This window comes from Gymnoscopelus microlampas (assembly GCF_963454915.1).
Source record: "Gymnoscopelus microlampas genome assembly, chromosome: 20".
In the NCBI taxonomy this organism is placed as follows: Eukaryota; Metazoa; Chordata; class Actinopteri; order Myctophiformes; family Myctophidae; genus Gymnoscopelus; species Gymnoscopelus microlampas.
Genome location: NC_139957.1, coordinates 2,487,978 through 2,502,633, shown reverse-complemented (window position 1 = coordinate 2,502,633; position 14,656 = coordinate 2,487,978). Strand labels below are relative to the sequence as shown.

Below are 14,656 nucleotides of genomic sequence, written 5' to 3'. Positions count from 1 at the left end.
TCAAATCATCATATCTTGGGTTCTGAACATGTTTTTCCCCCCAAAAAAAAAACTTTTATTTTGATTTTTTTTTTTTTTTTTGAATTTTTTTTTATGGCGGATTTGACGGATTGTGGCGCTCTGGGCGTCAGGCCACGTGACGGATTTGACGGATTGTGGCACTCAATGAGTTAAGACCTGGAACGCATCTGTGTCACTTTAGATTTCTTTGGCTATTCAAAAATAGCAGATATACAAGCTCATAGCGCGGCACTGAGTGCCGCGCTATGAGCTTGTAGATCTGCTATTATTGAAAAATCTTGATTTTTCTTTTTCTTTTGTTTTTCCAAAAACTGTTAGGATTTTAGTTAGCTGGTTTCTGGCCGACAGCAGAGATATACTGTATGTAGTCCCTGGTGATGTTGTAACAAGGAGGTGTTTCATTTATCATTACGATCGTCATGATTCATGGATCCCTCTTGCCATGGAATATGAGGTATGTCAATGTTACCGTTTACATATGCTGTGTGCCTTTTCCTGTCCCTCTGTGTGTGTGTGTGTGTGTGTGTGTGTGTGTGTGAGAGAGAGAGAGAGAGAGATCAGCAATTGAGGATGGGTCTGCTTCTGTCTTGTCTGAAGGGGAACATGGAACTGTCAGAGTCTGCCCTCCCTCTGTGAGGACCCAGCGTAGCGACCGCCTGAAAAAAAAACACACACACACACACACACACACACACACACACAGTTTTTAAGAGATAACACACACACACACACACACCATTTTTAAGAGATAACACCGCATACACAAAGAACACACATACATCACTTTCACTCAACATCTATGGGACATGACTGTGTGCATGGCCACAATAACTTAAACACTTAAACAATATTTACAGATCTACAAGCTCACAATGCATTGTGAGGCGGCGTGTTGTGAGTTTGAAGATCTGCTAATTTTTTTTCCTTTTGTAAAAGGATTGAACATTTTCAACTATGACGACACGTCCAAAAATAGAGACACCAGGTTGAAAGTGGACAGAGACGTGCTGCATATAGGTACCTTTCTGATGGCCGTCCAGTCTTCCAGGATGTCCAGGTCAGGTAGCATGTAGACTATATATGGGCGTGGGTGGAGTTAAGGGCCAGTGATTAGTAGTATGATTCACACTTGGAAAGTTGAACGAGCGAACACAAAATAAGACGGATAGAGATATTGTCGCACAACCAGTGTATTCAGTCAGTGTCTGTTGGGGTAAAGAAAGGTTATAAACATCTCAAACATCTCGATCTGTGCTTCTGGGGGGTCCCTGGAACAACATATTTTGAGATGGGGGTCCGCGGCCAAATACATATCATTTTGGGGGTCCTTGACATGGAAAAGTTGGAGTACCGCTGATATAGCAACATACTGTTGATTTTAGATTTGCATACATTTTTCACGATTATTATGTTTTTTGCAGATCTACAAGCTCATAGTGCGGCACCGAGTGCCGCACTATGAGCTTGTATATCTGCTATTTTTGAATAGCCAAAGAAATATTAAAATGACGAACAGATGTGTTCCCGGTCTTAATGGGTTAAACCCTACGCTTAGTTGACTGGAATCCCCCTCGGCTCTATACTAGGCCCCCTCCTGTTTAAGATTTACACAAAAAATTGCCATTCTACAAGATTTACCAAATGTTCACCCTAAAATAGGACGCTCAAGGTTCATGTGGTTTAAGTCTGCTAGAGTCTCAGAGTTCATTTAACTCTCAGGATTGTGCTGTGTGGTGACGGCAAAAAACAAAACATAAAAAAAACATAGGAATGATCATTTCTAACACGATCCACACCTATATGATAACACTAGTGTGGCGTGTCTACAGAGGTGGGGGTCTAGCAGGGTGAGCAGAAGGATATCAGCCACCACGGAGGGTCTTCTCTTCTTCTTGTCTGGACTCAAGGCATCTCTCCTCTTCCTCCTCCCTGTGACCTCGTCACTCCACAGCTCTGTCACACACACACACACACACAATCAGGGAATCACATTTTTGCACGTTCATCACATTGATCTGCCAATGAAGCTGTGAATTTAAACATAAGTAAAACTATGTCGTACAATGGTGTCGCGTGATATACAGAGCCTTTATAAGTAATGAGTAATTTGATCAAAATCCACCACCAAAAAGCCAGGATCGGGAAAATGTGAGATCACAGTCAGTTAGTAATCTTGTTGTGTAATAACAGACTATTTGCAACCAAACTACAGTTACTTGTTATTCCAGTACAAATTAATCCAGAGCGTTAACTCTAGGCAAAAGCTCTTGTTGGTCTAACTGCCTAAAGCATAAGTGGGGGCATAACTGTAATATTCTGTAATTAGAAATAATACTGAACATCTAACATGTGCTTCTCAATTTTCAAATGGGATCAAAACGGAATCCTAGGCTTTTAGAACCAGACTTCCTATTTGTGGCCAGGTAACCTAAGTGTTGATAAATTATTTCTGAAGTCTGATCAGGTCCAAAGAAAAGGTCTTCAGTTTTGTTGTGGTTTAATTTAAGGACGTTTTGGGCCATCGTGTCATCAGCGTAACATTATTAGAAAACACTGATCTGACTGCAACTGGATGCCATTTGCAACTCTTATGAAAGCTCTCTCAGTGCTATGCGTCTGACAGGATTTTAATGTTGACCAGCTTCGATTAGAGAGATAGCGCAACAAATCGTACCTGTCCCATATGTCCAAAGTTTACATACAAACAAACAAAACAGTAAAACACAAGATAGAAAATACTAAATAAAATGAAAGCTTGACTATATTATGCTTATATATACAGTATATATAGACAATATGGCAATAGTAATCTTACTATAACTATTGTATGTATGAAATGTGTGTTACCTGATGTGATATCTATGCTGTGTCTGTCTTCCTCCAGCCGTCTGATCTTCTCCTCCAGTTCACTCTGGACTGTGTCCAAGAGCAACAGCTTCTCACTCTGTGTACAGCACGCACACACATATATAAAGATAACGCACATTCAGCTTCACATTTCGGGGCAGCGGTGGCCTAAAGGTTAGAGGAGCAGGTTTTAACCTGAAAAGTTCCTGGTTCGATTCCCCAGACAGGTAGCCTGGCATGACCAGACTAATATCACTGCGTAGATATTAGTCTGGAATCTCTGTGTGGAACCTGCATTTCTGAGGGGCAAATACAAAAATTGCCTCTGGTGATAAACCCACCCCATATTTGCATACTGGGCCCTGATTGGTCCCCCACATCTTCGGAGGGAGAGAAATCTAATATCTATTGAGAGGTGCCAGACTGAATGGAGTCTGTCTCATTTCTCTCCAAAAGCCCTTGAATATGATTAAGGATTACTGTGATTATGGTAAGCTCACATTTCATATCACACGCACACCATACAGTAAGAACTCCTGTAACTTTCACTAGCCCCCCTCCCCCCCACAAAAAACATGTATAAAAATAATAATAATATCGGACATCCCTACACATAATATACACTTACTTACAACATTCCCCTATATGGGGCGTCCGCTGGCCTAGCGGTCAAGACGCATACCACATAATGACAGTGTGTCGCGGGTTCGACTCCCGCTCCCGACGACCTTTGTTGTATCCCCCCCCATCTTTCTCCCCATTTCCTGTCAGCCTACTGTCCTGTCCAAATAAAGGCATAAAAGCCCCCAAAAATATATTTTTAAAAATTGCCCTATATATATATCTATATATTTAATGGAGCTATTACATAATTACTCTGCAGTGCAATATAGTCATTAACCACATGAACCAGAGCATCCCTGCTCTGAGCATGTGGTTATAATAGACAACAAAGTAGAGACCCCTAGGGGAACCACAATCAACTGAAGTATATAGAGTGGTTAAGCAGGAGTTTCCATCTGGGGTCGTACATCGACTTCAAGGACTTAAGGCAGAGAGTAATTGTTTTTAAATAATTAAAATGATGTGTGTGTGTGTGTGTGCACGCGCGTGTCCCACCTCCCAATGCTGGCACGCTGCCTGGATCTCACACTCGTATTTGTTCTTCACCGACTCCAGACACAGTTCTCTGTAAATCCCTGGGAAATGAACATAAGATAATATAAGATAGTGAATAAAAACATGATTTTAAAATGGTATACAATAATAATAAAAAAAAGATGAACTGAAACCTTTTTGGCTTATACCTGTAACATCCTTTCCCCTTTTTTCTAGTTCAGGCAGATAACTCGGGGGGGCTTTTTAAACCTCACTGCTCATTCATTTTGCTGCTGCTCTGCTGCTGCTTTGTGCTCTGCTCTATGAAGTAGTTTGTGCTCCCGAGTCCCACCACCACCCCAGCATCCACATGTGGGCTCTGTCTCTATACGATTCCCTTATGGGATCCATTTTAATTCCCTGTCAAACTAATTTGGCAAATTATTTTAATATTTCACGCTTACAGGTAATGAATGAAATGAGACAGAGCCGTGACACCAAATATGCTATAAATATTTATGCTGAATATATTTATCCTCAATAAATAAATTCATTCAATGCAAGAGTTGTCTGACTCTTGCATTGTAGGATAAAGCTAAATAAATGTGTACGTCTGTTTGCATGTGTTGCTAGTCATGGCCACCAATGACCATTCTGTCCTCTGTCAATGAAACGTGTGTGTGTGTGTGTGTGTGTGTGTGTGTGTGTGTGTGTGTGTGTGTGTGTGTGTGTGTGTGTGTGTGTGTGTGTGTGTGTGTGTGTGTGTGTGTGTGTGTGTGTGTGTGTGTGTGTGTGTGTGTGTGTGTGTGTGCGCGCGTGCGCATGCATATGTGTGTGTGTGAATTCTTACCCGCCACCTTGGTGCGGACCTGCATGCTCTCCAACAAGCCCGCCAGAGGATCTAGATACTCTGACGCCCTGCCGGCTTCCACCTCAGTCAGCTTACTGTTCAACTGGTTTGTACGCTCGCGGTACAAACTGGAGTGCGCACGCACGCACACACAGACACACACGCACACACACAGACACACAGACACACACATAGAGTCAGGTGATGCTGGAACTTGGAAGACAGGCACACACATTCACTCTCTATTCCAGTTACTCATGTTAGAATTAACTGACAGGGATGCTTCTAAACGGAGAGAGAGAGAGAGAATATGAGAGCACAGACAGAATGTTAGCAGACAGATAGTCTTACTGGTCTTTGAGGTCGGAGAATTGTTTCTCCAGGTTGGTCATCTCGTCTAGACACTCCAACCTCCTCCGCTCACAATCCTCCTCGTCCATTTCTGAATTGGTAAACATCAGCAAGCGTATTACACAGGTTTGGTTTTCACATGGATCCACAAGAAAAAAATCTTCCACAATGTAGGCCTGTCACAATTATTACTATTATCGTCTAATCGCAATTGTTTGAGATAATCGCAATTATTTTTGTCATAATTGTGTTGACATTTTTTCACACATTTTCAAATAAAATAAAAAGCAGAAATAGCTGATCTACAAGCTTACAAGCGTGTAGATACAACCACTACAGCTGAAAAACTTCCGGTCAGGCGCCGGAAGTGTCGTGAAAGCTCGGCTTACGGTCGCATTCAAGAACAACAAGTTGCATCGTGTTCTCTCACTGTAAACATCAGATCTCTCGCGGAAAAAGTGAAAAAAATGTATTTATTATTAAAATACGCGATTTCAAGCAAGAACCATAAGCGCGTGTTTTTAACTCTGGCGGATCCGTTATGGAGTTATGGAATTTGTGTACTGTACCACTCGTCCTAGGATATCATAACGTCATAATAAAAGGTAAGAATAACGTTGGCCGCAATTCTCCTTTAACCCATTAATACCGGGAAAGCATCTGTCATTTTTAGATTTTAACCACTTTAACCATTATCTTATACTTCAAAAATAGCAGATCTACAAGCTCATAGAGCTATGAGCTTGTAGATCTGCTATTTTCCTTAGAAAAATCGTGAAAATGTGTGCAAATCTTGATACGTTCTTTAAAGCGAACGTTGGTAACTCATATCTTTGTTTCTGGGGATTCTACAAATGTCTTCTAAATCCTAACATTTATTTTTTCTTTTCTTATGTTGCTATAATATCAGTGGTTTTCAAACTTTTTCATGTCAAGGACCCCCAAAATGATATGCAAAGATTTGAGTTACAAATGTTTGCTTTAAAAAATGATGTGCACAAATGTTCAAGATTTTTCAAAAATAGCAGATCTACAAGCTCGTAGCGCGGCACTCGGTGCCGCGCTACGAGCTTGTAGATCTGCTATTTTTGAATGGCCAAAGAAATCTTAAAGTGACACAGAAGATGCGTTCCCGGTTTTAATGGGTTAAATCTTAGTGTTTTGATGATCATTTGTGGGCCCACTTTGCAATACCCATCGTGGCTGAGAAACGGTGTTCCGAGAGAAGCTCCTTTCCTTACCAGAGCTGTCTCCGTCCTCAGAGATGGAGGAGGTGTCCGAGTCCTCCTCCTCGGAGGTGGAGGCGTCCTGCTCCTCCACCTCCATCTCCTCTGCCGTGCTCTCCTTCTTGTCCCGGTCACGGTGCACCGGCATGTCTGGGGCTGGCTCGCTCCTTCCAGACTGTAAATGGGTGACAGGGCAAAACGAAGCTCAGGTCGACCGAATCTGTCAATTTTGTTCTAACACACACGTGGGCCACATGCGGTCCCCCACCTTCACTTAATGCGGCCCGCAGGTTAATATCGGAATACTGATATATTATTGATTTCAGCTGTTCCAATTCCAAACATGCAAACATGACCCGCTTTAATTACTTCAGTCTATATTAGTGGCTTAACGACTAGTATTGAAATTGTATTGTCTTTTTTATGTCCAATGTATTTGCATTTAAGTTCATAAAGTTAACATAAGTATAACTAAACTTTTCAGGATTCCAATTCAAAAATAACACCAAAAAAATAATGCAAAGTAATGCAATGTGGCCCTCTGGAGTGAGTGTGGCAATATAGTGGCCCTCTCCATCATCAAAGTTGCATCACCCCTGTTTTAACATTTCAACTAGAGACTGGTTCATGCGCTCAGGCCGGGTGTCTATAAGTCTATAACACGGGCCTTCAGCGTTTTCAGGCCAAGGACCCCCTAGCTGAGAGAGAGAGATGAAGCAGGGACCCCCTCTATGTTGTATACAATTGTATTTCAGATTAAACACTAAAATTTACTTGAGTACAACAGTATTGGCATCAAAATGTACTTAAAGTACAAAAAGTAAAAGTACTAAAATATTAGATAATAGCAGATCTACAAGCTCACTGTTCTACCTATTTGAATACCTTGTTTGGTTTTTAATCTCTATGTATGTTGAAGCACTTTGTGAGCCCTCTGTGTGCTATATAAATACAATGTACTTACTTATTGTAGCTATTTACAAACAGCCTAGGTATAAAATAGGGCTAAAGTGGTTAATGTACGTATTATAATGTAATCATTTATATCTGCAAAGTAAAAGTATTGGAAATTGGAAATACTCAACTTACTCAAGTAAAGTACAAATACCTCAGAATTATACTTTTTAAGTACAGTACTTAAGTTACTTTACACCACTGACAATAGGCTCTATGCACAGCAGCCATATAATCACTTCCTTCCCAGGTGTTACCAATGATACTAATGAAGGCTCTGTTCCATTTAGTCTAGCACAGTGGTTTCCACGACCCCCATAACTCTGAGAGTGTACAAATGGAACCTAATGGACCCATAAGGGTCCATTTGGTTCCAGTTACACACCCGTAAGGGGCCATTTGGAAGCCCATGAGGGTCCCTGGACCCCAACTGTAGACCCACTAGTGTAACAGAGTGTTTCCAGTGAGCCAACATGCACAATATCAGCACCCTGACTCTGTCTGACCAGAATGGAACAGAGCCTTCATTAGTATCATTGGTAACACCTGTGCATGTCTTCATAATATGGCTGCTGTGAATAGAGCCTATAACTGGTTTTAGATTATTTTAAGGGTCTTTTTCTGGTCTATCTGACTGAAAACAGATAAACAAGCTAACGCTGCGTGTTGAATAATGAGGTTATTTAACATCAATTAAGCGGTTTAGTGTAAAGGTGTGTTGACTCACAGGAGAAGACTGTAATAAAGTCGTAGCTTCAAGCAAAAAAACAACAATAAATAAAGCTTTTCTTTCTTCAAACTAATTGGTTCGGACGCTGCTGTCTGAAGCTAAGTGTAGTGTTGTGGGGAAAGAAAGCTAAAAACAAATCACGGCAGCGCCTTGTAGGTTGTTCTGGGAGTTGTAGTTTTTAATGGTGTGCGCTGTGGCGTCGCCGAACGGGGGTTAGACTACATTAACCAGGGTTCACTGCACCCCCTGCAGATTGACGAGTAGTGTTGCCAGATGTTGTGAGAGATATAAGCAACCACGTCTATGAAAACAAGCCCAAAAGAAAAGTAAACACATGAGCACTTTATAACATTAGCTATTTTTAAAAAAGAAATCTTGGAAGAAAAGTGCAAAATGTGGAACATTTTTGAAACATGATTCTAACAACACAATTACACAAATCTGGTATGGGGGTCCCTGGAACAAAATATTTTCAGATGGGTGTCTGCGGACAAATAAATACTTAATTTAATTTGGCGGTCCCTGACATGCAAATGTTCAAAACCATTGGTTTCAACCATATCAAAAAAAAACTGAAAAACATTAGCCCAAATAAGCAACTACACGCAACCCGCAACTTCACACAGAAAAACAAGCACAAACTCGCTTATAATAAGCGGACATGGCAACACTGAGCTTGACCAGTAGAATCTGAGAGATCGATCTAAGCGCGTCGAGCAAAGTGCAAAACAATGCTGGGTTGGCCGGAAGTGTGACCGAAATGTCCATTCTAATTTATAAACCCTGCAAAAAAAAAATTTGACCACTTTCTCATATGGAAAAAAAATCTAATAAAACCATAAAAATGTGTTATTTGCCAGAGGGTCGATTTCTCTGCTTTCCATTACTTTGTTTTTCCTCCTCCCTCCTCCGCCATGATGTTTTCTCAAGCGGCGGAGCGTCCCATAGCTCGAAGGGGCGCGCTGTGATTGGCTAGCTGGTTGTCATTGGAGACAGCGGCAGCTACAGTGAGATGGGTGACCCGTTTGTTTATGCTTTTCTATCAGTGGAGGAAAAAGTACTCATCATTTTTACTTAAGTAAAAGTATCATTCAATACCACAATGCAGAAAGTAGAAAGTATTGGCATCAAAATGTACTTAAAGTACCAAAAGTAACTTGGTACTTTTTTTAGGACAACTACCGCCCTATTTCTATTCTTAGCTCCATCTCAAAAGTCATGGAAAAAAGTCTATGAACAGGTTGAAAAGTATCTTGCGGAAAAATATCTAATTTACAAACTCCAATCTGGTTTCAGAACATCCCACTCCACTGACACATGCCTCCTTTACCTGAACGACTATATCAACGGCCTTGCACGCCGATATGACACAAAATTGGGATACCCCTGTACCTGTCAAAATATTTCAAAAACGTAAATGAAGTCCACGATCACAACACCAGAGGAAGCTCCACGGATCATGTTCAATGTTTGGCACAACAAAGGGAATGAACTCGTTCTCATACAAAAATGTGGAATGCCCTACCAAAAGGAGTAAAGGAGTGTAAAACCCTACTCACAACGGCCCTAAAGAAACACCTTCAGGACGCTGCAATTCCAAACTGGCCCCTGTCAAAGTCTTAACCTAAACCCCCCCGCCCCCCTCTCTTTTTTCTTGTACATATTTATTATGTTTTGTTTCATACCAGTAACCTGTAAGCTGATTGTATGATGTTCTGTATAGTAGTGTATATCTGTCTGTCACTTTATGATTTGTGTGCGTGGGAACTCATTTTAAACAAGCTTAGTGCATTATGAGTTATCCAGTTTAGTAGGCCTTGTATTGTGAATTGTACTTCCATGTACTGTTTCTCATTTCTTACTAAATAAAGTACATCAATCAATCAATCAAAGTAGAAATGACTCATTATGCAGAATGTCCCATTTAACAGGTTTCAATTCTTCCATATGTATACAAATCTTTTGAAAATAGCAGATCTACAAGCTCACAACGCGTCGTGGCGCGATGCATTGTGAGCATGTAGAGATGTTATTTTCAAATGGCCGAAATGTATAGGACTGAATGGTTACTATGTATGTTTTGTAATAATAACCACAATCTATAAAGTATAGTAACTAAAGTTTTCAAATAATTGCAGTGGAGTGAAAGTACAATATTTTCCTCTGAGATGTAGTGGAGTAGAAGTATTGAAAATTGGTTATAGAGTAAAAATACCTCAAATTAAATTATGCCTCTATCAACTAACTAACTAACGGGTAACAACAATAACTCTAAACCTGGTGCAGTTATATGCAACATTGCAGTGGTGGAAAGTAAATTAGTACATTCACTTAATTTTGAGGTACTTTTACTTACTTGACTATGAGCATTTTTAATACTTTATTCTGCTCTGCTTATGGCTGTAATCCCCATGGCTGTATTTGAGCTTGATATTGTAGAGCACTTTGTAACACTGTTTTCAAAAAGTGCTATTATGTATTATTTATTAATTATTATTCATTATTCATTATTCATTATTCATTATTCATTATTCATTATTATTATTGTTATTATTATTATTATTATTATTATTATTATTATTATTATTATTATTATTATTATTATAATTTTGCATCTCAGAGGCAAATGTACTTTTTTTTAAAATTATTATTACATATTTTGAGATAGGGGGTCCGCGGGCCAAACACATTTTTGGGTGGTCCTTGACATGGAAAAAGTTTGACAACCACTGGGCTCTCTAGTCTAGGCACGAGCGCGTTGCCTGTGGCAACCAAACCCCGCCCAATAGCGTTCCATCCCATCCCTCCGAGCTATGGGACGCACAGACTCCAGAGCTGGTCAACAGTTTTAGCTTTCGGCTGCTCTCTGTGTGTTTTGGAAGAAGGGAGGAGGTGCAATGGATGGATGCTTTGCGCCGCTAGAACGTTTTGACTGTTTTACATAACGCCTCTCTTTAAAAACAACAACAACAACAACAATGCACCTTTTCCGGCCAATACACTGATGTATATCGACGTCGTTCGTGTCGAGCGGCTGCCGCAAACGCTATTCAATGATAGCTAGCCATTTATCTGGAGATTAAACAGCTAGCTGAGAGGGAGAAAAAAGCTATACTACCACTCAGCTAGCTCCCTCCTTTAGCCCTGTCTGATCTGTGTCTGATCAGTCAGTCTGTCTGATCTGATCTGATCTGTCTGTCTGTCTGTCTGTCTGTCTGTCTGTCTTGATCTGGCCTGTCCTGTCTTGATCTTGTCCTGTCCACCACCCCACACATTGCCATGTTCTCCAAGAAGCCCCATGGGGATGTGAAGAAGTCCACACAGAAGGTGCTGGACCCCAAGAAGGACGTGCTGACCAGGCTGAAGCATCTGAGGATAGTCATAGGTGAGTTCAAGCTGTAGAGTCCCACAGCCCAGGCCAGACACACACTATCTATCTGTCTATAGTCAAGGTTAAAGCTGGGTGACAGATGTGTTGTGTGTGTGTGTGTGGATGGATGTCATGTCACACACACACACACACACACACACACACACACACACACACACACACACACACACACACACACACACACACACACACACTGTATTGCACTGATGTTACAATACTGTCTCTAGACTGTTGGGATCCAGTTATTTGTGTGTGTGTGTGAGAGAGAGAGAGAGAGAGAGAGAGAGAGAGAGAGAGAGAGAGAGAGAGAGAGAGAGAGAGAGAGAGAGAGAGAGAGAGAAAGCAAGCGAAAGCAAGCGAACAGTGGTTCTCAAACTTTTTCATGTCATGGACCCCCAAAATTATGTTTTTTTTGCCTCAAAAACATATTTTTGTGCTAGGATTTTTCAAAAATAGCAGATATACAATCTCTCTCTCTCTCTCTCTCTCTCTCTCTCTCTCTCTCTCTCTCTCTCACACACACATACATATACACACACACACACTGTGTTGCATTGAGGCCAGAGGATGTTGCTGTGTTATAATACTGTCTCTGGACTGTTGGGATCCAGTTATGTGTGTGAGAGAGAGAGAGAGAGAGAGAGAGAGAGAGAGAGAGAGAGAGAGAGAGAGAGAGAGAGAGAGAGAGAGAGAGAGAGAGAGAGAGAGAGTCAAACAGTGATGGAGCTTTGGTGCCAACAGGAACAGTGCTGATGTGTGTGTGTGTGTGTGTGTGTGTGTGTGTGTGTGTGTGTGTACACAGTGAGGAAATGTTGTTAATTGCCACAGTATGTTGCATGTGTGTGTGAGTGTGAATAAGACAGTGTGGAACTTGTCACAGTCTTTAGGATGTGTGTGTGTGCGTGTGTTGTGAATAGTGTGGATTGATTGATTGATTGATTGATTGAATACTTTATTAGAAGTTTGCAGAAAAAAAGCATTTGAAAGTACAGTTCAATACAAGTCAAGGTCAGCTAATAGGAATAAAAAAACAAACAAGAAAGCCATTGGCTTGTTTCCATTGGGGTCCTCCTTTGTACTCAATTCATAGTGACATTACGTGACAGACAGATCAGAGGTTGACACTAAGGTCTCAAAGGCACTTGCCCGTCGGGCAATCTGAAAGGAAACTCCTCCTGCCCAAACGTTTTATTTACTTGCCACGGGCAACCGTTAGTGTCAACCCCTGCAGATATACGCTGCTGTGCAGAACATGATATAATAAGCAGTTAAAATAAGGGGGGGGGGTCACAGTGGTAGAGCTAGGAAAATACAATCCCTTATTTATACCTTATTTTATACTTTCAAAAACTTTCATGATTGAAATCAATCAATCCAGATGCTCAACAAGGCATCACATTGCAGTGGTGGAAAAAGTACTCACATTTTTTACTTGAGTAAAAGTATCAATACCGCATGTAGAAATTCTCTGTTACAAGTTGATGTGTTCAAAATGTTGCTTGAGTAAAAGTACAAAAGTATTGGCATCAAAATATATTAAAATGACCAAAAGTAAAAGTACTAAAATGTTTGAAAATAGCAGATCTACAAGCTCACAACGCGTCGTTGTAGATCTGCTATTTTCAAATAGCCAAGGTATAAAACGGACCTAAAGTAGTTAATGCATGTTTTATTATAATCATTCATATCTGCAAAGTAAGTAGTAACTAAAGTTTTCAAATAATTGTAGTGGAGTAAAAGTACAATTTTCCTCAGAGATGTAGTGGAGTAGAAGTAAGTATTGAAAATTGGCAATACTCCACTAAAGTTAAAACACCTCACATTTTTACCAAAGTCCAGTACTTGAGTAAATGTACTTAGTTACTTTACACCACTGTCACAACAATTTGAGCTTGTGGATTGGCTGTTTTGACTTATTTAGAAAAGAAAGAGGATATTATCGTTACAATGCTGATATTGAGGTTTTTGTTGGAAGTATGGTGATGCTTTATTTTGTCCATATAGCCCAGCCCTATGTCACAATGTTTAAGATGTATGTGTGTGTGTGTGTGTGTGTGTGTGTGTGTGTGTGTGTGTGTGTGTGTGTGTGTGTGTGTGTGTGTGTGTGTGTGTGTGTGTGTGTGTGTGTGTGTGTGTGTGTGCGCGCGCGCATGAGTGAACATGGAGGTTGACACAGAGTAGATGGGGTGAGTGTGTGAGTGTGTCAGCACTGCAGAGGAGAGAAAAAGTGTGAGAGTGAGAGACTCATACAGGACAATGTGTTATTACAGCACATACTCAATGTCATAGTCTCTATTTCTCTCTCACGCAGAATACGCACGCACACACAAAGGCCTAACCCAGAAAAGGAAACAGCCTCTACTCTTTCCTCTCTATGTCCAGTAGTACAGTAGCCGGACTTCCCGTGTCTATTGTATGAGCTACTAGTGTGTGTGTGTGTGTGTGTGTGTGTGTGTGTGTGTGTGTGTGTGTGTGTGTGTGTGTGTGTTTGGGGGGGCTGAGTTGAGTGTTTGCACTCAGACAGGAGAGGGTGTGCCTTCTCTGTGCACTCCATGGGGAATGTTGGGCCTTGATAACAATCACACACACACACACACACACACACACACACACACACACACACACACACACACACACACACACACACACACACACACACACACACACACACACACACACACACACTCACTTAGAGTCACATTGTTGTTTTGTAATGCCACAGAGAGAAAGCTGGACAACCACACAGTCTACAGACCAGCATACAGGAAACATTGTATACTGCAATATTACCAGCAAACGGGAATGAGTGCTGATAAATGGAACAAAATCAGCATGCGTAGCATAGGCCATATTCAAACGGCGGCCATATTGGAATTTAACATTGAAAGTGCCGCCACCCGGGGTGGCTACTTTCATTGACTTCATAGAAACATGGCCGCCGTGTGAATATGGTCTATAGCATACTGTATGTGCTGTAGCAAAAACACCTTTTTTTCAAAACGGCTGGTAACATTGTCCGTCCAAGCACTGCATAACATTGCTGCCTTTGCATCTTGGCCTTTATTGTTGACAACATTTCTCAGAACAATAGGCTCTATGCATCGCAGCCATATTGGAAAGAAATTGGGCCTCTTCATACTGTACTTCCTTCACAGGTGTTACCAATGATACTAATGAAGGCTCTGTTC

The 14,656-nt window shown here is 41.0% G+C and overlaps 2 protein-coding genes across 5 annotated transcripts in view; one reads left to right on the top strand and one right to left on the bottom strand.

Annotated features, from left to right (window-relative positions):
- Window positions 1–207: 207 nt before the first annotated feature.
- Window positions 208–8,197, bottom strand: LOC311035825 (breast cancer metastasis-suppressor 1-like protein-A). The gene is made up of 9 exons (XM_084044282.1): window positions 8,075–8,197; window positions 6,409–6,568; window positions 5,168–5,258; window positions 4,817–4,944; window positions 3,988–4,067; window positions 2,869–2,965; window positions 1,885–1,974; window positions 1,043–1,107; window positions 208–677 (listed from the first exon to the last, which is right to left on the bottom strand). The coding sequence occupies exons 2-9, from the start codon at window positions 6,539–6,541 to the stop codon at window positions 579–581; spliced, it is 783 nt and encodes a 260-aa protein (XP_083900408.1). The 5' UTR covers window positions 6,542–6,568; window positions 8,075–8,197; the 3' UTR covers window positions 208–578.
- Window positions 8,198–10,939: 2,742 nt separating this feature from the next.
- Window positions 10,940–14,656, top strand: part of ralgapa1 (Ral GTPase activating protein catalytic subunit alpha 1) — a 147,107-nt gene continuing 143,390 nt past the window's right edge. For all 4 annotated transcript variants that reach the window (XM_084043985.1, XM_084043982.1, XM_084043983.1 and 1 more), the window contains exon 1: window positions 10,940–11,462. In XM_084043985.1, coding sequence (XP_083900111.1) covers window positions 11,357–11,462 — 106 coding nt within the window. In that variant the 5' untranslated portion in view covers window positions 10,940–11,356. The remainder of the gene's footprint in view (window positions 11,463–14,656) is intronic.

Excerpts from the sequence above, each read along its gene's own strand:
- LOC311035825 (XM_084044282.1), bottom strand. The coding sequence starts at position 6,541 with ATGCCGGTGCACCGTGACCGGGACAAGAAGGAGAGCACGGCAGAGGAG. Across the intron at positions 4,945-5,167 it reads TTCTCCGACCTCAAAGACCA|TTTGTACCGCGAGCGTACAA; the intron begins GTAAGACTATCT and ends TGCGCACTCCAG. Across the intron at positions 4,068-4,816 it reads GGTCCGCACCAAGGTGGCGG|GGATTTACAGAGAACTGTGT; the intron begins GTAAGAATTCAC and ends TTCATTTCCCAG.